This window comes from Amblyomma maculatum, chromosome 6, assembly GCF_055883805.1.
Source record: "Amblyomma maculatum isolate TAMU_Amacu chromosome 6, ASM5588380v1, whole genome shotgun sequence".
Lineage (NCBI taxonomy): Eukaryota > Metazoa > Arthropoda > Arachnida > Ixodida > Ixodidae > Amblyomma > Amblyomma maculatum.
In genome coordinates, this window is record NC_139349.1 from 252,850 (window position 1) to 277,974 (window position 25,125).

Sequence of the window (25,125 nt, forward strand, 5' to 3'; positions counted from 1 at the left end):
GTAAACTCTAGTCAAAGCTGAACCGCAGCGATCTCTACGAGGCTGAAACGCTTGGAACTCACCTGAGTGCTTCCTTGAAGGCGCAACATACCGTTACCACTTTACTTATGCCAATCCTTAGTTTTCAATTAATGATGCGCAAAACATTCCGAAGCAACTTTACCTTACATTAAACCTGTGGCGAACATGTGTACGCGGTCGAACCACTTAAAGTGGGCACGAGCTACGGACCACGGGGCTACACACACAGGACAGCGCCATGACACACAAAGTTGAGCTGATGATGATAATCACTATGGACAAGACGTTTGCTTGTTTTGAACGCAACCTTTTTGAAACTTTTCAAGCATAAAATGAGCACAAATAAGTTCAACTAATTATCTTTACAGTAAAAAGCAACTAAAACTATGAATACCGGCAGCGAAAACTGTGAAGGCATTGGCAGCATTGGCGCTCAAGCCCACCGCAGAAGGCGCGCCCTACAGTAGGTCGTCTGTTACTGCTGCCGAGCCTCCGTGCGCTCGGGAAGAAAATTCTTGCCACGAGCTACGGGTTATCTTTTTGCCACTTTCAGCTATAATACACCACATGGATGAGCCTTGCGTCCATGAAGCCCATAATACAGCCTCATCCAGATTCACCGCGTAGATTCACGGCCAGAAACTGCCACAGCGAACAGAGAAGTGAAATTTGCAGTTCACAAAATGTCAAAGAAAATATGCTCTCAAATTTACTAAAACAATATTCGGTATGTGTGCGCCGAAATCATAACTTATATGCAAGACTTATTCCACTCTTTCTGGTTGAATGATGAGCAAGTCGTGAAACTGCAATACATGTGTAAGATGTGTGACACCTGTGAAAGACGCTTAGGAAAAATAGTGTATTTTTAACCAGTGGTTTGTGATTCTAAGGATTTAAATTCGTTGCAAAAAAACGTCCATTATCAGGTGTGGATAGTCAGACAAGTTGTCTAATTATACATGATTATCATAACGCCCTCACAAATATGCCATTCATGTTATATGCATATACTGTATGCAAAGGAAACAGCAATTAGAACAAGCGAAGGAGGTACTGTGCTCTAGCTCTTCCTAGAGCTAGAAATACAACAAGAGATTCCTAGAGATACACCAATTCAGGCTATGTTCGCAAGGTTGAGGTGCAGTCATTCAAAACATTATTAGTACAGATACGCACTAATAATGTAATAATTGATGATGACTCCATGGTACGTACCATACAGGATTCATCATCAATTAATTATTCTGAGGCAACATTCAGAACATTGAAATATATAAGCCTAATGTTTCACAAGCGTACAACTGGTCGAATTTGTGACACATAACTGGTAGCAGTATTTTCAAAATCAACTGCTGATCGAGACATATGTACACCATAGAGAATTATCCCATAAAGTAAGGTCTCGAGCACCTGCTTCTTTGCGTGCCTGAAATCTTTAGATAAAGCATGCCTCAGAATGAAGTTACAGCATACCATATGCCCAAATCCACCAGTACTGTAAGCTACCTGATACCAGCTGACCTCTAAGCATGCAGCTACTGGGCAGGCTACAGAGGCGTGTTCTGCAAGTATCAAGAGCCTTTGGCAGCTCCTTAACAGCTCAGTGTTAGCACCTGCCATGAGCTGGCACTGGAGAACAAGTGCCCTATGACTAGATTTCTTCAGCCGACAGGAACAAGTCAGGACTAGCCCCTTAATGTTCCATCTTCTTCTTCACCACTATCTCAGCACGAGGGTTGGCCATGTAGCCGTCAGCTGCAGTGACCCAGACAAAGTTCCAGTGCCAGTCCTTGAACCAAGTCTGGAATCGTGGTAGAGGTAGTGCAAAAGGCTAGGATGAAAGAGAGAAGAAAGGCAACACACAGAGATTTCCACCTTATAACAAATCTGGAAGTCTAGATATATTTGAGTGCTATCTCCATCTAGTTTATATTATAAGCAAATAGCAAAAGCCAAGCAAACTAAGGAAAGTAAGGTTCCAGATATGCTCCTCACCAACATTGTGCAATATCTGTATGCAGACTGGAACGGCATTCCAGACAATGCTGCTATAATCACTTGCTCACATCACTTCGTTGCAGACGTAAAAGCTTTCCTGTAACTGTGGATATGTATTTTTTAATTTTACTATCTCTTTTAGGGCCTTTAATGAAATGAAATCTAGTACTGCACACCAACAAAAGATGTGCAAAACTGGATATGCCAGGGTATCCCATCATACGGGCCAGTGAGCCTTTTTTTTTACATTTAAGCCTTTAATAATTTCACACCACTTTACAATAGTATTGCAGCTCTCAAGACTTCGATGAAACTTTTTTGCAAGCCCTTGATGAAGAGTATCAGATTGTCGATAAGGACATGAGATGCATCCACTCAACTGCTGATGGACAGCTTTCTTCCTTCACTTTCCTGTGTGCTTTAAATTCTGGCTAAGCACTGTGAACATCAGCAATGTTGCATCGCAAGTCCTGGTCATGCTAAAGGCTACCATTGCAATGGGCACACAACACAGAAGGAAATAAAACAAGTCGAGAGAATAACACGCAGCCAATCCCGACATGTTAATGGTTCTGCACACATTCCTGCTTGTCAGCCGGTCAACGTTAGGCAAAGGCTAAACGAAGTCACTCGCTTAGCCATAGCATCTGAGGCAATGCACCTGGTGCCAAATGATACGAACCAAAGCCATTTATCGTGTAAGCACATTAAATGCATATCAAAGAGGAAATTCAGAAAAAAAACTGATGACTACCGAGAGTAAGACACCAGACACTTGCCAATCATGAATAAAGATAATCAATCTCATGGCACGACAAAGAAACCAAAGATTTGTTAATGCATGATACCACCTCAGCCTTCATATGTAATAATGCATACCTAGGAAATTTTCTATGTCCATGGATTGAAGTAGTACCTCAGCGTACATCACACTGTTCAAACAGGTCACCGTTGAGGACAATGCAAAGGGCATCTTGCATTACCAAACATTCAATTCCTTTCTTTCACCAGAACATTGCCCAGCTTGATACATAAAAGACAGGTTTCTGTTTTGCTCTTGGTCTTGATTTTGTTTTATTTGTGTTTTTGCTCGTTTCACATGCATTTAATCATGCTCAAGAAACATATGCATTTGGTTGATAGCAGTCCTCCTACCTTTGTGATTTGTCCTGCACTCTTGGTTCAGTATGCTTCATCACTAACTTGAGCAGCCACACACATTGATAGTGTGGCAGAGCAGGGCCCACAAATTCTCTAACTTGCACCCTTTTCGAAAATGCCCCCTTCGGTGAAACCAGACTGAATAAAACACTCGATCAGTGTGCTTCCACTTGCTCTGGCCTGCACTGCTGGAGCTGTACACCATATAACAAGAAAGCACCTGGTATACAAATGTGATGAGGTACAATGTATAGCTGCACTTGCCTTCCTGCCTGATCAAATTTTACGGCAACAATACCAACGTTATATAATATTTGACAACTTGTAACTACAGCTGCGCATTCTTGTCCCATGAGTGCCAAAATGCTAGCAAAATGACGATGTATAGTAGGATTTCCACAGTACATAAGTTTTACTGACTTGTTTTCTGATAGGGGCCTCTCAAGAGTATTTTCTTCAAAAGTTTTTAAGTTAGGCTCTGCTATTTGGGTGTAGTACTCTGGATGCAGAATGTCCCTACTGAAGGTGTCCACAGTAGACCTTCCGGTGAGACACCCATAAAGCTGGCAACGAGTTGGCCTTGTTATGGGGTTTAATTATTGCCCTATAGCGACTCAAGCTATGAGGGACACGCCACAGTGAAGGGCTTCGAATAATTTCAACCAACTGAGGTTCTTTCATGTGCACTGATATCATACATACAGGTTCGCGCTGCATTCGGCCAAGATCAAACCCAGATCCCCTGCCCTATAGTAGCTGAGCGCCCTATGCAACAAGCTTACCAGCATGCCTTGGGGTTCAGAACAATGGGGGATGTACAATGCCTGAAAGCACTAAAATAGAATGAGTCACTGTTGTCATTGGTGTCACACCATTTTCTTGAGCAGGCTGATCAAATTGTCACCGACACTATTACCATCCCATGGACTGTAACAGCTGTTCTGAGCAAGGCACACTGTAATTTAGGATGAATTAATGCATTCATTGGAGGGCTTCCGTACAAGAAACCGCTTCGGAAACTTCTAACCAGCATGAGTCCCCCAGTGAACAGCGATCATTTAGCCCAATTAACATGCACACAACACATGCAGTCATTATCTAGAACACAACATTTTGATTTCTATACAATATTTTTACTCAGGAGTTTCTATCATATATATGGTGAAATAAATTAATTGCTATAGTAATGTTTTTGCGTTATACATAGTTACTTCAGTGCTACTACCAAGCAGCGGTACAATTAATACAGGGCACAGTGTCATTTCCAGTCGCTGTTTTTAAATGACATTACTTGCAGTAAACGACTCCACGTTCTCCATAGAACACTCCGCAACAATGCACTGCAGCTGATCCACAATTTGGATCGCACATATATGAATTAAATGAGGCTCCAGTGTCGCCGCAGTATTCCGTTGCACACATAGTCGCATCACGAAAGGCTGAAACAACTGCGCCTCAAAGTTTCGTGCATTTCTCGAAATTGTATGTTCACCCCGCATTATATACCAGCAGCGTTGATTACAACGCCGCGAAAAACGGTTTAGCTATAATACAACACTTTAAGACTGTTTAGTGAATCGCTCGATCGAGCTATGACCCCTTGACGGCGGCTTGCCCAGAAACGGGACAATGTTTGCCACCAGAGTTATTGATTTAGTAAGGTCCTAACGCACACTAGTTGGTTATTCCCGCGTGTATTTATGTTGTCAGCGTAAGAGCTAGACTGGCATTTCTCAAATCTCGCTTACACAAAAACTCGGTTCGAGCCGAAAAGCGCACGCTTTAATAACATACTCACTTTGTGAGACCCATCAACAGCTGCATGCACGCTGTTTGCGTCGTGTGTGTGTCGTTCATTGTTGCTAGCAGGCCGACGCCAAATGAACCCCATTCCTCCAGTCCGAGGCAGACGACGAACATGCGTGACGCCATATGCATTTTGGAACGCGTAGCTGTTGCCACGGCAACCGAAAACGAAGGAACTGACGTCGCGTGACGGCGACGACACGTCAGCGTCTGCTCTCATCTGGGCTGGAAACGGAATGTCGCGGTCGGGTTGTTATAGTGCTCTAGAAGATTGGGCAGTGTGTCGACCGCGCCGCGAAATGCATGGGAGCGGGGGGCCGCTTTTGCGATGACGGAGGCGCCGCAGCGCAGAGGGCGCCACCAGCAAGTGGTGGGTCAGCCGTCCGGGCGCCCGCTTATGCGCGCTGTGCAGCAGGGTGGATACCGCGCGCACTGTACGTTATTGTTTGCTTGTGCGTCATCTCGAGCTGTTCGCGACAAGATTTTATAAAAATGCCTGTTAATGGGGCTCAGTACTGTTAGCAATCATCTAATTAATTTTCCCTTTTTGCCGTCGGCAAGACCTCGCGGAAGCAACGTGACAGGAGCTGGGCTCCGAAGAAAACAGCTTGGAGAGGGCGTACAAATTCAGACTCGCACACCACGCTTCACTCGCCGTACAGCTTGCTTTAGCATTCCTGAAGCACCTAATTCACGTCCAGAAATGCACTCGTTTTGAAAAGAGGGCAGTGTGGAGACGGGATGCATGAAGTCAAACATGCAACATGTGCGTTCGAGCGCTGACTAAAGCTGGCCACAGTAACCCCGTTATCAAAACAGTCAAAAATAGTATATTCCGTTGTTTCACGCGCAAACTATGCCGACTACAGTAAGTCACCTGAAGCCACAAGAAAAGTCGGCATTCCGTTCGAATGAATTAAATATGGACTACCCCGCATAGAGGTAGAGACATGAAAAACGAACGACACTACACCAGGTGAACGGCTACTAAATAACTAAACACAGTGGGTCAGGAAAGGTGGAAGAAGTGGGAAGTAAAGGATGCACAGAAAAAGAAGAAAAGAAACGTGTCGCCTAGAAGGGAGGGAGAAAGGAGGCACGCAGCGCCGTGAAAAGAGCGACAGCGAATGTGAACAAAGGTTTGGCATTGTCGTGCGGCGTGGCAAACGCACGACGGAGAAGAAAGCAGGCAGCTAAAGACGAAGAAAAATGGAGAAATATGACAGGCAATAAAAAAAAGGGAAACAATCGAGCTGAAAAACCAAATGGAGGCCTGTGAAGTGCAAAAAAAAGGCTGCAATCGAACGCGTAGATATAAGCGTCGAAATTTAAGTCATCAACTTTGTAAAACTGTACACTAATATAAGAATAAATCATTTTATTTTCTTTCCATAAGTTGGAACATTGTTGTAACGGGTAGCTTTAAGTACCCAGAGATGCGCTCTATACTTAAGACATTTAATCTCAATGCAATATAGTTTGACAATGACTTAATTGTTCCAGAAAATGTTTTCATTCCAGGTAGTTTTTATTCTGCGTGCTCAAGCAACCGGCAATATGTAAGTCATTGACCCCAGAGGATCGCTCTAGTCCTGTTTTGGTGCACATATAAAAAAAAAAAAGAATAGCTTTTAAAAAGAAAGAACGATGGAAAATAGAGAACGCAGAGGCTATAGTGTACGCCTAATTCGCTTCCGCTACATAATCCTTCAGCGAAAGAGGGGTTGTGAGGCCGGCACGGTTTTTCGCCACTAACAAAAACTGCGCCATAGGCTCCAAGCTATAGTCGCAATTTACCCAAAAATTTGGCTCGAGTGTAAGATCCTTTTGGACGCCTTTGCACTTGAGATTTTGCAACCTTCATCTAAAAGGTGGAGGTTCAAAAATTCTACCTACTCAGAGCACCAGAAAGCTCACATTTGAAGTAATGAAATTGCATGTGTTTTTGCGGCTTCGCTCTTTGCGAAGTAAGCGAACCACGACAAGAGTTCTCAAAGGGAAAATAATTGAATTCCCTTGGAAGTATTCCACGTGTAATATCAACCTTGTTAACAAATATAGCCTGATTAGTTCTGCAAAGAGTACCCGCGGCAAGTAGCCCGATTACAGTCCGGCAAGCAGTAGATGGCGAGTATATCCAGTCGATTACTCACATTTCGTACCACACACTCGAAGAACAAACACGCATTAGTGTCCGCATCTGAATTCGGCCTTATATTAATTGCATGTGCATTTGGTGCCCGTCACCGTTTTCGCATTTTTCGTTTTCTCTCGGTGCGCGCCAAGAACTGCATCATATCTGCCAATACGACGCGCAATTATAAGTGCTTCTTTTTTTTTTTTTTGCTCTGTACCATTCGATGCCAGTAAAGCGTCCGCTCTCAAGTGCCACTATAAACGTATTCCCTAGCTCGTATACGTATGTGACAGGTTTAATTTTTCATATTTTATCTGAAGTATGACATTTTTTTAAATCTAAACAGCTGGTTCACCCTTTGGTCAGCGGCACGTAAACAAATGTCCGCGATATATGTATTTGCTAATAACGAATAGAGAATAAATGCTTGAGTCGCGTATATGTTCCTTTCTTTCTTTTTGCCGCTAAATACCGCAGTGCTTTATATTATAACGGTAATAAATAAATGTGTTTTGCTCGCACACTGTATTTGTAATGTCTATAAGCGGTGATTAGGGCACATAAAGAACACCCATTAAAGAGATATATTACAGATTACTGACGATTTAAGAAAAACGTTGTTATGTATTAATAACCACAAGCTATAAAATGTAAGCAGGTGTTCGTAAATAACGTTCGTAAAAAATAAGCTGTTCCTAAAGAGGCCTTACGAAGCACAAGCTTTGATTCGCATGTATATACTGTTTTTCTCCGCGTGTTAATAGCGCTCCTCGGTGGTAGCCTTTATTTCCTTACTGGAAGAACGAATGCAAAACACCAAGCTTCGTTGAAAACATTAAGTACAAGCTCATCTGGACGATTTATCGCTGTCCGCAGGAAGAAATGTTGAAAGAGTTTGAAATAGCGATTCAAACATTGCGCTGCTCTGTGGGACTGCCCAAGCGAGCACGGCGTCTCCAGATTAACGTAATGGAATGGCAGGGATGAGTTTAAGCACTTGTAATAAGTAGCCCCTTTATTAAATATCGCACCAATTGCGTAGCGTGTGAAAATAGCCCCAAAGAAAACCGCGCCCCTCCTCTGTACACCTGCTATCCCCGCGGCCGCTACGCGCCGAGCGGCGAACGTGGCACCCCTGTTGCACGTCGCGCCCTCTCGCGGAAGTTGGTTCCTGTCATCGCAAAAGCGGCCCGCTCTGCGGCGCCGGTCGTCACACTGCCCAATATTCTAGAGCATTATAGCTTTGTGTACCCACGGCCGGTCTCGAGGGAGAGAGCGCTTCTCTTCTCCAATGGGGTCTGTTTCAACCGCCCGCCGCGACTCGGTGGGGTCGCCACCGCCCCACTGCTGCTCCTCCGCTACAGCCGTTCACGCGCAAGGGAAACGCGCGCTCGCTTTTAGCTTCGCCCGCGTCAGTTGCAACTGGCAGGTACTGACATTTCGCCCCTTATGGTTTATACAAAGTCCGCCATCAACATCGAACATTTATCGTGTACGAGGAATAAAAGACAGTCAACAATCCGTCACGCGCGCGCTCCTTCGTCAGTGCGACCGTGCACGGTCGAATGAAGCTTCGGGTACACTTCAACATTTTTTACCTAGAAGTTTTGTACAAAATTAATTTACCAGGCTATGCAATCTCTCTTTGAATGTTTTAAGTAGGTGTAGCGCAACCTCACGTGAGTGCATGGTGAACTGTTGGGTGGAGATTCTGTCAACCGCTACCATTTTCGTTTAGATCAGAAGAGGCACCGGCAAAAATTCATGGCGCGTCTCAGATTCAGAGTAAATAACAAAAATTTACTCATATAGTAAAAATTTCACTTGTCTAGTGGACTGGGCTGTTTTAGCTTCGTTCAAAACGTATCAGTCGGTTGAAAGACCGAAGATGTATATGTAGTCTCGCGACTACTTTTAATCAATGAAATGGGCATAAACAGTTAAGCAGAATCGAAAAGAGTAGCAAACAATAAAAAAAATTCCTTCAAAGTTACACATTGCACTATATATTCATCAATTCATCAAAATGCGACCTGCGTCTAGAAAATTCAGGCTCAAAATCTTCCTGCATGGCTTGTGCACATAAGGAGTTGGCCTTTCGGTCTTCTCTGTCACTTTCCTGGTATAATTAATTGAGAAGAAGAATTCTGAGAAATTTTTCAAATATCAAAGAAACGGACCTAATAGCGTAGCTGTTGTCAATTCCTTTCTGGCAACTCAGTGTTGAGTTCTGAAATGCTGACTGAATCAGGATCTTAAGTACTTCGAGAACATTTGTGTGTTGTAGGCAGCTTTTTCGAAAAAGAAAAGGTTTGTCCAATAGGGCAACAAGCTCTGGTTTCGTATGACGCAGTCCACTAGAACATTGTCCTCGTAGAAGAGCGTACTACATGGGGCTGCTTCTTTCGCTAGTTTCAAGAAGAATAGCGTAAGCGTAAGACCCGAAGTTGATTAACTAAACGATATATCCAGCGACGTAAGGTAAACCGGAATATGTGACAGTGGAAAATGGGATGGTAGGAGATGCCATCACTTCCTTCCGTGCCTTGATTTTGCTCTCAGATGAAACGTCCGTCTTGACAATGTAGTAATGTAGTCATGTGCCGCTAGCTGTTACGGCCCTCGCATCTGGCATTCCCTTCCGCACATTAACCTTACTTTCCCGAAGAGAGCCTCAATGGGTCGCTATATAAGGCTTGAAATGAGTCTTCAGTGAGAGTGTCCTTCTTTAACGCTTTAGAAGTTTCTTGCATACTTTCGATATAGCAGGGGAACTCATTTGTAAGTCACTGCATGGAGTATCACCTTCATCATTTATTGGCCTTTTTTTACCACTTCGAGCACAAGTGGTGTCATGAATATCAACCATTTTTTGTTTTCATATTAAGCATAATATCATGTAAAAAGTTCATTAAAATTTGCAAAATTAAAATAATGTTTATAATGCCACACATTGCCAAGTGTATGAATTGTAATAACACTTAAAACTCAACCCTACAACGTTTACTTTGACTGTTATACTAATACTTTATATCATGCAGTCAGTTCAGGCGTTCAGTCGTGTCCGACTCTTCGTGACCCTATGGACCATGTCACGCCACGCTTTCCGGTCTCTCACTATCTTCTTAATCACATAGCTTCATCTGCAATGCCTCGAGAATGCCATCTAACCATCGCGTTCGCTGCCTACCCCTTCTCCGGCGACCCTCAACCTTTCCCAACATCAAATCTTTCTCCAGCGACTCCTCTCTTCTCATCAGATGACCAAAGTAGCTGAGCTTTAACTTTAGAATTTGACCCTCCAATATCATGCAAGCATTTTGCAATTTACATTCCATTTTTATGAAATTATTTTCATCTTCGGTGCTACATGAATGGTTTCGCATCTAGCCCTGAAAGACGGTTTTGCTGTTGCAGACGAGTTGCTGTCATGTTAGCCCTGAAGAAGCTTCGATGTGATCACTGCTCATTCAGTTTTCTTTTTGTTCCCATTCGTGTACAGGCTTGGGAAAAATTCGGATTAAAATGAACAAAAGTAGATACCGTGCCGCAATGTATGCCATGCTTGTCGAACGTTTGCTGAACGACAGTGTTTTTTATATCCGTTCACGTGTGGTACGTTGACGACATGCCGCTGCAGCATCTACCTTCTGTGCTCTTTAATTTCGGGGCTGCACTCACCACGAAACTCGCGAGCGACAACACGAAACCAGGCATAAACCACCCGCCGCCGTTGAAGCAGACGCGGAGCGAACAGTGAGCAGGTCGCGCCCCTTGCGGTGGCGGAGAGCGGAGCTCAAGGAGAAAAGTTCCCATTGTTCCCGCAGCGATTGAGAAGGCCGTAAGAAAGAGCGCGCGCCCTCTCCCTCGAGACCGGCCGTGGTGTACGTGGTGCTGTGGCGGTTGTGTCGTACTGCGAGTCTGCGCCGCGCTGATCCGTTGGTGCCATGGCAAGGCTCGTGCACCACCTGCACTTCTTTTCGCTCGCGAGCCGGAATGCACGCAGATGAGCTAGCATGTGTGCAAGTGTGCCTTTTTTATGGATATGTGATCGCGTCATGTCCAGAAAACGGGGTAAGCGTGATAGCACATGTTTCTTAAACGGGTGCAAGAGCGGGTAGCGCTCGTGCAAGGTGAAATGCTCTCTCTCCAGGACACCGAAGGACGCAGGAAGAGGCAAGAGTGGGAGCGCAACATCAAACGCGGCGGCAAAGGCAATAACATTGTTTATTGCCTCAGCTAGGGCATAAAGGAATATGTAAAACGAAAATTAAATGGCGCAATAAATGAAATAAAATAGGTTGGCTGTGTTCTTATAAAGTTCAAGAGAGAATGACGATAAGGCCCTTGCGTGCAAGCAATGTACGAAGAAGGGTTGCTCGGCGAAAGGCCCACTGCCGTCAGGTGCCGATATTGTCGGCTTCAGTGGCGGGCAAATCCACAAGTGGCGAATATCTTCCTCATTATTTTGTGAGTTGCAGACAGGAAATCCTGGACGTTGATATAAATATCGGTATATATAAATATCGGAGGATCCGGATCAGGGTTGCCCTCACATTACTGTAGCACGAACAAGCTAGTGTCCACGTTTGTGAGCGACCCTTCAAACCCTGCTTTATTGTTTTAAGACAGGCAAAGGTAATTGAGATTCCCCGGGATGTTACGCAACTCACGAAGGATACTATCTCAACGCTGTTTCCTGACACTCCAAAATATTTGTTGAAACCCCTGCCTCTCAAGAGAAAGGAGAGCAACTTGTACGAGCAAAAACAGTCAGCAGAGAGACCTGCAGAGAAAGAAAAAAAGCGCACTGATCTGAAGCATCAGTGGAGCCAGCTGAAGAATACAGCGGTGGTGGATCGTGTGACGCGAGCCTACTCCAGGAATGCAGAAAGCTGCATGCCACCACCACTGGGGACAAATGTCGATCTTTCTGATGTTGAGCAATTAACATTCGCATAGTGCCACTCAAGCGAGGACGAATCTCCGGAGGCAATCTACGCAAATCGGCGAGTTCTGTTCCATCGCAGTGATACAGGTGAAGCTGCCATGAATGCTGCTGTGTGCATTCGAGGAAACAAAGTCAAGGAGATAGCTGTAAAGTCGGCAGAAGAGGTAATTAATCTTCTTAAGGACATTGCGAAATCCAGCTTGTGTCCTGGCAGCGGATTGAAGCCTATTACCAAGACCTTTCCCTCCTACAATGGGCGTTACTTAATTTGCGACGAACTGTACCATTATTTCTGACGCAGCATGCATATAGCCTGCAAATACTTGCGAAAGTTAACTCAGAACACCCTGTCAAGAAGAAGAAAATATTAAGAAACAGACTTTTAAGTCTCGAGCAGTTTGTCGTACGAAGGACAAGGTGGCAAAGCTGGTAAAAGCTCTAGGTGAAATGAAAAATGAAAATGAACAAGGACAGAGTTTGAAAGAAGTGTTAGTGCCCTTCATCTCCACAGCTGGCTGTTAAAATATGTTTTAGAGGTTGCACAACGCAAGTCAACAAAAGTGATGGCATACTCTGATGAGTGGCTACTAGGCTTCCTAAGCACCAAAGAATGCCTATCAGCAGTTTGCCTGAAGCGCGGTGCGATTTGAAGGGCTCGGGTTCCCATCTTGCGTGCTTTAATTGTGCATGCATCCGAAAGTTTCTAGTTCTACATACGTGTTATAACTTAGTTAAACATCCGAAGAAGTTAAGATGAAACTATAGCGTGAATAAAAACGCCGGCGACAGCGCTCTGTTGCTCGCACACATGGTCATTGGAGCCTAGAATGTGCGTCTAGTATAGTCCTCCATGCGAGCGCAATTGTTTGCACAAAATCCTCAGAAGTCTTCATTACAATACGGCACGGCGGTAGCTTCAGCAGGATAATAGGGTATAAAAAGCAGCTTCGTTTCTACATCGGCTCAGGGGCATGCGCGCAAAACTTCGCTCACGAAAAAAAAAAAAAAAAAATCGTATCTGTGGTTATGCCAACAACTCGGCTGCGAATTCAATATTACGACTAAACTGGAATCAAAGACTTAAGAGCGGCATCGCATGTACAAGGCACCTGACAATGAGCATGCAGCGAATGCATTTCGAAGCGCACGGGCGCACGCGTTGTCTGCTCCGTCGGCAGTGGCACTCCGCTTCACCGCAGCGCCACCGCAGCGATCATTCAGCGGCCGCGTCGCAGCCGGCGGACGAGAGACTAGCCTGGCTGAGGCGGGTGGTGAATGCATGGTGCACAAGTTGTTAAGAGCCTGTTTTCGTGTTTTCGTGGTGTGTATGAAGTGTTATGTGCTTGAAGCTTCGACAACAGTTCTGAACGAAGACTGAAGCAATCGAAAATGTCTACGCCGAAGCGCCAATGTAAAGAAAAAAACATGTTTTGTGCCGTTATGCAGGAGCGGCTACCGTTCAAACAAGGACCGTGTTTCTCTATTTACTGCACCAACAGATACTGCGCGGCTTGCAGTGTGGAAGACGAATATCAAGAGAGAAGATAGAAGACTGACACCTGGCTGTGTAGTGTGCGAAAAGCACTTTGAAGAAAACTGTATTGAGCGCTCCTTCAGTATCACTGTGATAGGAGACGTGAACGAGCTCCCTCGTGACAAACCGCGCTTGAAGCCCGACGCTGTTCCGACAATATTTGATAGTTATCCGAAGCACCTTCTCCCCAAACAGGCTATAAAGAGAAAGACGAGGGACATCTGCGAACAGCAGCCTGTTGTTAAACGGCGCAAACGGACCAAGTCTGTGTCCGCCGAGCTCGACCCCGTTGTGACAGGCGTCGTCTCCGAGAACGACGAGCACACTTGTGATTCTCAAAATGGAGATGCGTCCGCGGGAAGGGGTTGGAACCCTGAAGGACAGAGTGCTGCTGAATCGCCAAGGGATGCCTCTGCGTAGCACAGTCAAAGTTGTAATGGGAGTCACCATCCGTTCTCCGGTGTACTCGTTCCAGTGACGTGGATGCGGGTGCCTCATGATCATTCTGACACGCTGGCCTACGCCTGATGCGAAGCGGAAGAGAACAATTTTTTAGACCTCTTTATGCAAAAGATGGTCACATTTGGAAAGCCTCTGCCCGAGCGGGGATCAGTGATATCCACTGTTTACGTGAGAGGAAGAGAGCAGGCGAAGCACGTGCTTACAATCGTGAAGAGGCTGAATTGTTGATTCACGAAGTCGCCTCAAAAGCTCTTTGCGATGGATGTGGTTTAAAGCCTGCAGGTGGAAAGTACACGAAATACAGAGACAAGTACTTTGCAGAGAAATGCCAAGTATTCACTGAGTCTGCAGGTGAATCTTGTGCTCGGTGCAAGTACCAGCGAATACTGGCACAAAATGAAATATGCAGAGGCAGGAACAGAAGGGCGACCTGTAGCGAAGAGAAGCGCAATTGAACCTATCTCGCACTCTCTTAAGGACGCGGAAAAAGCTGGCGACTGCTCGGGCGCAAGCGGCACACATGAAAGAGATGAACGAGGCGCTTAATCAGCAGTCTTTTGAATCCAGCATTAAATCGCTGCCTAGAAAGCAGCAGCTGGCCGTTAAGAACTGCTTTCTCGCTGCACGTCGAAAATCGCAGAAGGGCATAATTTATGACGATAAGTGGATCATTGAATGTATCATGATGCGAATGCGGAGTCCTAAGCTCTATGAGCACCTCCGTAAAGAAAATATCATGGTTCTGCCAGGCCGCACATGCCTCCAGAAATATTTGCAACGGTTCAGGGGTGGCTTCGGCCTGAGCCCAAAAATATTTTCTGCCTTGAGCGAGAAGACAAGAACTATGGACGTCTTCAGCCGCCACGGGAGCCTTGTTTTGGATGAAATAAAGCTGTCAGAACATCTAAGCATGAAAACGGCGGGTGAGTCGAAGTTTCCCCTTAAGCATGTACTATGCCGTGTACATTGTTCTCATAATAGTTGGTTGGTGCAACTGCCAAAAACTGTCACGACAAGAATGCTGAAGTTCTCAGAAACATTTCTTTCGTGCTGTATCCTCTGTCGGCTTAATTGTGGTGTTGGTGCTTCTTGCATTACCGGAAAGCAGCTAAAGCATGAAGTTGATCGTATCACATTATGTTATTATGTTTATTGAACTCAGGTGATGTGGAAGGATTTGTAGACCTTGGCGACTACACATCCACAGAGGAGAAGGGAGTCCTGGCAGATCACGGAATGATTGTCTTGTTTCAGCCATACAGTGGTAAGTTGTCAACTTGATTATATCCCAGATGTAATGAACATGTACACGTCTAATAATATTTGGTACTGCTTTGTTTTTATTAGGCAACCGGACTCAGATCCTTGGCGTATTCGCATCAAGGGGTAACGTCAAAGCATCAACATTAGCTAAAATAGTAGTGGAAACTACTGTTCTCGCTGAGCAAAGTGGACTGTATGTGGACTCGATCACTTGTGATGGAGCAACTTGGAACCAAAGCATGTGGCGGCTTTTGGAATACAGGGTAAGGTATACAAATTTTGAAGTATACAAATGCATTTGTGCACCATGCTGTGTACACACATTATAGCTTATTTTCATGGATAATTTGATTATGCTTTGTCGCTTACAGGTTCAGCAAGTGCCATCAGAAACAGTACCAAGCACCCAGTCGATGGGAAGAGGCAACTGTTTTTCATTTCAGACTTTCCACACCTACTTAAGAACCTTAGGAATGGATTCATAGCTAAAGGCTTCCTAACACCTTCTGGGCACGTCTACAGTGGCATAACTGAAGCAGCATTTCAAGAGGACCGTGACGCTGTCACCCTCAAAGCCATGCCTAGCATCACAAAGTTCACCTGAAACCAAATTGTTTTGAAGAGATGAAGGTCAATATTGCCTTCAAACTCTTCAGTGATGAAGTGATTGAGAGACTTTGTTCACAGGAAGCGCATTGAATGTTGTTATAAGGTAGTGCAACCAACAGAAGATTTCATAAAGAAATGCAGCAGACTTATTCGTGTGATGACATCTAGAATAAGCGCGAAAGCACTGAGGCCTGGTAGTGCAGACGCACAATTTGTAGAAGACTTCATAGCCTACCTGGAGAAGTGGGAGGTGCATGCAAAGCCAACAGGCGGTGGTTTTTTGTCAAAGAGCACTGCTGCTGGTTTTAGAGTGACTGTCAAGAGCAACCTAGATCTAATGCAAAATTTGACTTCAGTTGTAGGGTTCTTATACCTTTAAACATCCCGTCCGTGCCAAGATAAACTAGATAATTTATTTGGTATAATCAGACAGTAATCTGGTTGCAACGATCATCCTACAGTCACTAAGTTTTTAAATACAGTAAACTTATTGACTATGTATAATCTTGCTAAGCCACCAAAGGGAGGAAATTGCTCGCCAGAAGTGATAAATGCATTGCTTAACCGGCCAGCACAGTCTCAACCCCCCCCCCCCCCCAAAAAATGCCTTTTGGACATTGTAGATGATTTCTTATACCAAGGGAAGCTTAGCGAGCTGGAAGTAATTATTCAGGCTCTTTGCTCAAATGAGGATCATGTCGGCTACACCGAGAAAAGGAGCAAGAGTACCTTGATATATTACACAGCAGGATATGTGGCACGAAAGGTTATTGCTAAAAGTGCTTGTCCAGATTGTGCAAAGCGCCTGTGTGTGTCTAGGAGGGAAGCAAAGGCAGATGCTAACTCGTGCTTAACAGCCCACTTCGACAACGGTGGCCTATATATCCGAGCCAAGCGCTGTCCCTAGCTGTGAAACTCATGGAAAATGCTTTTACTTCCTTCTTCAGTAAACATAAATTACATGCAGGAAGCTTGGCTGACTTTGCAGAGCATCTTGGAGCATTAATTGACGCTACCACAGCTTGGTTGCACAGAGCATGAGAGAGCCACATATCCCAAGTTGTGAAGTTTTATGTACTGCTTAGGTTTCGGTTTTTTTGTGAAAGGCACAAACAGAGAAAGGGATGCTCAGAAGCAGAGGCAAAAATTGCGGAAATTACGCCACTGCCAGTGACTAGCCGCTTCAAAGAGTTGAACTGCTGCCTTCGAAATTTGTCCGATTCCGGATCTGTGTATGTGAAAAATAATTTTTTTCTTTCTTGTTTTGCCATCTGTGTTCATTTTTCATTTTACACAATGTATTATTACTGCGTTTGCAAGCGAGCTGCAAATATTGTCATGTCTAGGCAGCCTCGAAAGGAATTTCATTGTTGCAGATTTTAGATAAGCTGTTGCCGGTCAAGCTTCACACTGCTTCGTCGAAAAAAAAATTCAATTCAGTAAGTTCTGCGGCTGACAACTGGGATCTACCACCCCAAGTATGTGAGAGCACGGCCGGTCTCGAGGGAGAGAGCGCTTCGCGCTCTCCCCCGAGACCGGCCGTGGTGAGAGAAAGCACGCGAGTAGTGCTAGAGGTGCTCTTTTTATCCGAAAACAGTGTAGCATGCCGCAACAAATTTGTGTTCTTTAGGGCACTTCCCGATGGACAACGAAAGCACAGGCAGAAACAAAATAAGAAAGCGCAGCAGTTATTACGGCTGCGAAAGAAGAAAGCGCAGAAGGCTCGCCTCAAAAAGCGGCTACCCGCTCGCACCCTCTCGCACGGCAGCGCGCCATGCGGCAGCCGTCGGCATTCATTGCGTGCGGAGCCTCTCGGGCGCTCGGGAACGACACACTAGGAAGAAAACCTTCTAGGCACTATATCACCAGGGTAAAGTGAGCTAGAATTGGGTAGTGGGCTCATTCCTCAGCCGGCGCCATACATTGCGATGACGCCACCTATGTCAGCAGATTCTAATTCTGCGCGCCTCCTCAGGGGGCCGCCACCGCCGCCTTCAATGTAGCAGCGCGCCGTTTGCCTTTGCCTGCCTTCCCCTTCACTGCTGTATTCTCGCCATTGTGGAGGCTTGGATTTGCGGTGGGCGATGTGACCCAACGAATTGTGACTTCTGATACGAAGATGCCACCCCGATGATAAAACCATTGTGCTAGGCTGCCGGACACGCTTACGGGAAAGGCGCCACGAATCGAAATATATGTGGCTCTTAGAAAATAATGGGAGCGAATATAAATCCTCCCTAATGGATATAAATACACGATGACCTGATCACATCAATGACACGTACACCAGCCTAGTTTTTTTTTAGTTGTATTTCATTCTATGGCCTTGTGGAAACAATAAGCCAGGGAAATTGGTGCAAGCAGGGCCAGCTAGCCAAATTGTCGACATGCTGCATCAAGGAAGCACAAAGCCAGACACGAATGTGAAAAAAAGGAGGACCAGTAGTTAGGAAATAACTTTATTCAACGCATTACTAAGCGTCAAGAACGCGCTGGTATATCTGTTGACCACAGCCAGCATATTATAGCAAGTGATTATAGGGTTATATTTCACAGTACTGGGTATGTTGCTAAATAGAGTCTAACGAAATTGAATTGCGAATCTTGTAAAGCCTGCTAACCGCGGCGTCGCCGCGAGCAAACAGCTTACTCGGCACAAACTTCCGCGACAATGGGGACTCAGCTATTGTCAGTTCAGCTCTTCTGCTTCTTGAGCAAGCTCGAAAATATGACGGCCTGTGGGGCGATCATTCATGACTTGAAAACTACTGTACACGGCGCAAAGAAACAAACACAAGAAAAAAAAAAGGGACATGATACATGTTGCGTCCTTTTTTGTGTTCGTAATGCAGTTCCCATCGCATAAAGAAAAACACTCCGTGAACGCATTTTCGAGAATCACTGTATACGGCGCAAAGAAGACAACACAAGAAATAAAAGGACACCATGTGAGCATGTGCTGTCATTTTCTTTATTGTGTCGTCTCCTTAAATTTGCGCCGTATACAGTGGTTCTCGAAAATATATGTTCACTGAGTTTTTTTTTTTTGGTGCCATGAACTGCATTCGGGCAGCAAATTAATTGATGCACTCGGAGTAGTAAAAGACACGCTCCAGCGAGAAATCGGATGCTTACAACATATATCGCCTCTCTCAGTAAAGATTAACACGGGTGCGTACTTTTTGTCAAGGAAGGAGTGGAGTCGCCGTTCATCAAGGAGCCCCCGTGAGCCCACTACCCCATTCTAGCTCACTTTAGCCCAGCTTAGAAGTATACTGAACAAATATCCAAGAGCATTGAGAAAGCACCACAATTGCATTCTTAAAACATGATTACTGTAGTACGGATACATAATTCGGGTTACTTTTGAGCGGATGGCTGTATTTTTTACGTTTTCTGAGCGGCCGCCAGGTCAGAGGCAGCACAATCCCGACTGCGAGCCGGTGGGTGTGACGTCAAATTTATCTTCGGCAACGTCATGGCCCCGCGGCCCCGCCGCCGCCACCCCAGCACCTGAATTTGGTTGACCTAAAGTTGACCGACTACGCGCAGTGTCGGTTCCCCCGCGTCGCGCCGTGCACAGTGATGGAGAGTGTGTAATGCTGCAGACGAAGGAGGCCGAAGGGGACATACGGAGGACTCTGTGCATCCTGTGCATTTAAGTTTTCTCCCAAAAAAAGAGTAGCCGTAGTGTTTTCACTGCAACGAGGCTTACAGATCAATCCCACACTATACTTAACCAAATCATACTACCAGTAAAACAAGAACATAAATTTTTAGGTGTCACATTTGACAAAAAACTTACACTTGTGCCCCACATAAACTGCCTGAAGAAGAAAGCTACGCTAGCCCTTAATGTCCTAAAGGTGCTATCGCCAAAAGGGGGGGGGGGGGGGGGCCCGATCGATTATGCCTTTTACAAATCTATCGCTCTGTGCTGCGCTCAAAGTTGGACTATGGATGCATAGTATATGGCTCAGCCAGACCAGACCATCTTACTTACAACGACTTGATTCCATACACAATCTTGGTTTACGGTTGTCATCTGGTGCGTAGCGAACATCTCCAATAGCCAGTATTTACGTAGAAACAAATGAACCTGCCCCGGAAAATAGCAGAACCGCACTGTGCACATACATCCTTAAAATCCGTTCTCAGACTACCCCGCCGGGGTGGCGCAGTGGTTACGGCGCTCGACTACTGTTCCCAAGAATGCGGGATCGAATCCCGGCCTCGGCGGCCGCTTTCCGATGGAGGCAAAAAGCAAGGCGCTCGTGTGCAGTGCGGTGTCAGTGCACGTTAAAGAACCCCAAGTGGTCGAAATTTCCGGAGTCCGCCACCGCGGCGTCTCAACAGCTTGAGTTCTTTGGGACGTTAAACCCCACGAACCAAACCAACCAACGTTCTCAGCCAAAGCATCTCTGTTATTCAATAGTGACGAAATGTCCATCTAGAACACCTTTCAACAACAAACCCCGGTTGATTAAGCCGCTTGCCAGGACTTAGACATTAGCGAAATGCCAAGTATTTCTCCAAGAAATAGACCACTCCCACCGTGCATGGTACACCCTCCCAACAGTCTCCGACCTCACACTAACACAGTTTCAGAAAACACGCACACCACCTGAGCATATATTACAAGAATACGTCGCATTAAAAGAAAAATATAAAAATTACATTGCATTTTATACAGACGGCTCCAAAATGAAAAGACTATGTTGGTAGTGCAAGATAAAACAGACAAAATAATACGACTGCATCAATGTACATCAATTTTTACAACCGAGTGCTATGCTATTTATGTTGCCGTGCAGAAAATATTAGATGCGAACATCAAAAACAGCATCATTTACCCAGACTCATTAAGCGTCATCACTGCAATGGTATTGTGCTTCATATTAGATTTTAACTGCACTGTATATTTATTTGATTGTGAACAGAAAATAAAGAAACAAAAATTCGGCGTATAATATTGGAGGTCATATATATATATATATATATATATATATATATATATATATATATATATATATATATATATATATATATATTGTCACGTACACGGTGACTAAGGATACCAATGATAGCAGGGGGGTAGCCCAGACACAACAACACAGCAGCACAGACGCAAACGTGCAAGCGACACTTTGTCCTCATTTTTAACTTCGTCCTCCTTTCACACCTCAGTCATGCGCCACCTGGCAACGCTAGGTGGCATTGCCCCCCCCCCCCCCGCCCCTTCCGAAAAAAAAAATGAGAAAGGCCGGTAAAAACGGTGCGAAAAGCAAGAGAGTGGTCACAGCGGGTGGCCATACGCTATCGGTGGTAGTACGGCTTCAGTCGCACAATGTGCACAATGTCCGAGCTGTGCTTTCAACGTTTTGGTTGTGTGGCACCGTCTGGGATAACTTCATAACTGAGGTCACTCACACGGCGCAACACTTTGTACGGCCCGAAGTAGCGGGAAAGGAGTTTCTCTGACAAGCCTGGACGGCGAACTGGTGTCCATACCCAGACTTGGTCTCCAGGCTTGTAGTCAACCTGGCGGTGCCGGAGGTTGTAACGGGGCGCGTCAGTGGTCTGCTGCTGCCCAATGTGCACACGGGCGAGCTGGCGGGCTTCCTCAGCGCGGATGGCATATTGCTGGGCATCTGAGAATAGCTGGTCATCATCTGGGCACGGGAGCATGGAATCGAGCATGCTCTGAACTTCGCGTCCGTAAACAAGTCGAAATGGTGTGAAGCGCGTTGTCTCTTGTAAGGCTGTATTATACGCAAATGTGACATACGGCAGCACCTCGTCCCAGGTCTTGTGCTGCACATCGACGTACATTGCCAACATATCCGCAATCGTCTTATTCAATCTTTCTGTAAGACCATTGTTTTGTGGATGGTACGCTGTGGTCTTGCGATGGGTCGTGCAACTCAGCTCAAATATGCGGTCGATCAGCTGTGAAGTGAAAGCTGTCCCTCTGTCGGTAATGACGTAAGAAGGGGCGCCATGCCGCAAGACTATGTTGTGCATGAAAAACTCTGCTACTTCGGAAGCTGTGGCATGAGGGATTGCCTTTGTCTCAGCGTATCGAGTCAGGTAGACAGTAGCGACTACTATCCATTTGTTTCCCGCCTGCGACAAAGGGAAAGGGCCAAGGAGAGCCATTCCAATTTGGTCGAACGGAATGCGGGGTGCTTTAACGGGCTTGAGAAATCCGGCAGGCTTCTGGGGCGGTGTTTTACGGCGCTGGCATTCGCGACAGCTTCGTACATAGCGTTTCACAGCTGCGGAGAGTCCTGGACAGTAATACATGTTGCGCACTCGAGCAAGAGTCCGTGAGCAACCCAAATGACCAGATGTCGGTTCATCATGGCAAGCAAGGAGAATATCCTCACGGAGCTCGCATGGCACTACCAGAAGGTAAGTTCTGTCTTGGCCCTGGGAGTTTCTTTTATACAAGACGCCTTGCCGAATGCAGAAGGAACCAAGGTGCCGAGATAGGTGTCGAGGCAGGGTCGTATCACGCCCTTCTAGGTCTGGATCAGCTCTTTGTCGATCCCTGAGCTCAGATGCGCTGAGGGCTCCTAGAAAACCGCTATCGTCACCGGCTGTAGTATCGCCAGTATCAACGGGTGCTCGTGACAGCGTGTCGGCGTCTTCGTGTTTGCGGCCGGACTTGTAAGCAATAGTTATGTCAAACTCCTGAAGCCGTAAACTCAAGCGTGCAAGTCGTCCAGATGGGTCTCGCAGATTTGCCAGCCAGCACAAACAATGATGGTCCGTGACGACTTTAAATGGCCGGCCGTAAAGATAGGGGCGAAACTTCATAGTAGCCCATACGACCGCCAGGCATTCCTTTTCTGAGGTGGAGTAGTTCATTTCAGCACGAGAGAGAGTGCGGCTAGCATAGGCTATTACTCGCTCAAACCCGTCTTGATGCTGAACAAGGACCGCACCAAGACCGATACTACTGGCGTCAGTGTGCATCTCAGTGTCAGCCGCTTCATCGAAGCGCGCCAGAACAGGGGATGTTTGAAGGCGCTCACGAAGCAAAGAGAAGGCCATCTGCTGCTCAGAGTTCCACACACAGGAGGTGTCCTTCCTTGTAAGGTGCGTCAGAGGTTCTGCGATCTGAGAAAAGTCCGCGATGAAACGTCGATAATATGCGCACAGGCCGAGGAAGCGCTGAAAAGCCCTCTTATTAGCTGGAACGGGAAATCGTGCGACGGCAGCAGTCTTATCGGGATCCGGGCGAACCCCATCAGCGCTTACAGCATGGCCGAGGAACTTGAGTTCTCTATACCCGAAGTGGCATTTCTGGGGCTTCAGCGGGAGATCAGCAGTACGGAGGGCTTCCAGGACAGCTCGAAGGCGTTCGAGGTGTTGGTCAAATGTTTTGGAAAAAACAACTACGTCGTCCAAGTACACAAGACAGATCTGCCACTTGAGGCCAGTGAGGACGGTGTCCATCATCCTTTGGAATGTAGCTGGGGCAGAGCACAATCCAAATGGGAGTACTTTGAATTCATATAGGCCATCTGGAGTGACAAATGCGGTTTTTTTCTCGGTCTCTTTAGTCTACTTCGATTTGCCAATAGCCGCTTTTTAAATCAATAGATGAAAAATAATTCGCACGTCGCAATCTGTCCAGTGAGTCATCGATGCGCGGCAACGGGTATGCATCTTTCTTTGTCACATTATTCAATTTCCAATAGTCGATGCAAAATCGAAGAGTGCCGTCTTTCTTTTTGACCAGGACTACTGGTGAAGACCACGGACTTTGTGAAGGCTGCACAACACCATCATCCAGCATCTCCTGAACCTGCGTCTGGATCACTTCTCGTTCTTTGGCAGACACACGATAAGGCTGCTGTCGTATAGGGCGAGCGTCGTCATAAGTAATGATGCGATGTTGTGTGATGGGCGTTTGACGAACCTTCGAGGAAGAAGCAAAGCAATGCTTGAAGTCCAGCAGCAGTTGCTCTAAGGCCCGCCGTTTCTCCTTTGACAAGTGACAGTTAATGTCGATGTTGTCAAGAGATGACTCGTTAGTTTCTACTGCCGTGGATGCAAAACAGACCGGATCGTGCGCAACATGGTCAGCAAAAGCGATAGCAGTCCCCGGGAACAAGTGCCGGTGCTCATTAGAAAAATTTGTGACAAGGAGTGCAGCTCGGCCATTGTGAAACGACAATAAACTTCGGGGAGCGCAAATGCCTTGAGCAAGCAGGAGTGAATGGTTCGCCACCGCTACAGCATCACCGGTACAGAAATCGTCACAGGTAACTTCCACAAGAGCACTGCTTCGCGGCGGCAGCGAGACGCTCTCGGCGGAAACACGAAGTGCGGAATTGCAAGGACTGCTACTATCTTGTTCGGTAGATTGTCCCATTGAAAATGTGACGAGTCTATTTCGCAGATCGATAACTGCTCCGTACTCCCGCAGAAAGTCAATGCCGAGGATAAGGTCACGGGAGCAGTCACTTAAAACAACGCAACTAACGACGAACGTACGTCCGTTAATCTGAATGGGAGCCGTGCACATCACCTTTGGAGTAACTATATGACCGCCGGCGGTTCGAAGGTACACACCTGGCCAAGCAGTGAGCACCTTCCTCAAAACAGTCACCATGCTACCACTCAAAATTGAATAATCGGCACCGGTGTCCACTAATGCATTGACCGTAGTGCGACCGTCTAAAATAACCGGAATGTCCAGAGAAACGCTTTTTGCTTCCCTAGGTGACGGCACCAGCAGCTCGCGGTCGGATCGAAGCGGCGACGACGGGAGGTCTTCAACGCAGCGACTACCAGCGGCCTCGCCCCCGAAGGTCGCTGTTTTCAGTTTTCCCGATAAGGGCTAGACGAGCGGCCTTGGTCCTCTCGCGAGGAACCGTGGGTGTACGAGGAGGAGCGCCTTGGTGAAGGGGAGCGGGGCTGACGCTGCGAACGAGATGAAGAACGCTGCTCCGCCAGGTACTCCTCAATAACTCGGGGTCGTTGACCAAACCGGGGAGGAGGCGAGGCGAGTCGATGCGGAAGCCGTGAAGACCGAGGCGTCGATACGGACAATCCCGGTAGAGATGTCCTGGTCCACCGCAGTGGAAGCAAAGCGGACGGCGGTCAGGCGTGCGCCAAATGTCGGCTTTGCGTCGGGGCAGCGGACGATTGTCGAAGTTCTGCACT

The 25,125-nt window shown here is 46.3% G+C and overlaps 1 protein-coding gene across 1 annotated transcript; it reads left to right on the plus strand.

Annotated features, from left to right (window-relative positions):
* The first annotated feature begins 13,855 nt into the window (after positions 1–13,855).
* LOC146184921 (uncharacterized) lies at positions 13,856–16,433 on the plus strand. The gene is made up of 4 exons (XM_084605448.1): positions 13,856–14,996; positions 15,236–15,337; positions 15,421–15,599; positions 15,708–16,433. The coding sequence occupies exons 1-4, from the start codon at positions 14,594–14,596 to the stop codon at positions 15,819–15,821; spliced, it is 798 nt and encodes a 265-aa protein (XP_084461574.1). The 5' UTR covers positions 13,856–14,593; the 3' UTR covers positions 15,822–16,433.
* Positions 16,434–25,125: the final 8,692 nt, after the last annotated feature.

Excerpts from the sequence above, each read along its gene's own strand:
- LOC146184921 (XM_084605448.1), top strand. The coding sequence starts at position 14,594 with ATGAAAGAGATGAACGAGGCGCTTAATCAGCAGTCTTTTGAATCCAGC. Across the intron at positions 14,997-15,235 it reads TCTAAGCATGAAAACGGCGG|GTGATGTGGAAGGATTTGTA; the intron begins GTGAGTCGAAGT and ends TATTGAACTCAG. Across the intron at positions 15,600-15,707 it reads GGCGGCTTTTGGAATACAGG|GTTCAGCAAGTGCCATCAGA; the intron begins GTAAGGTATACA and ends TGTCGCTTACAG.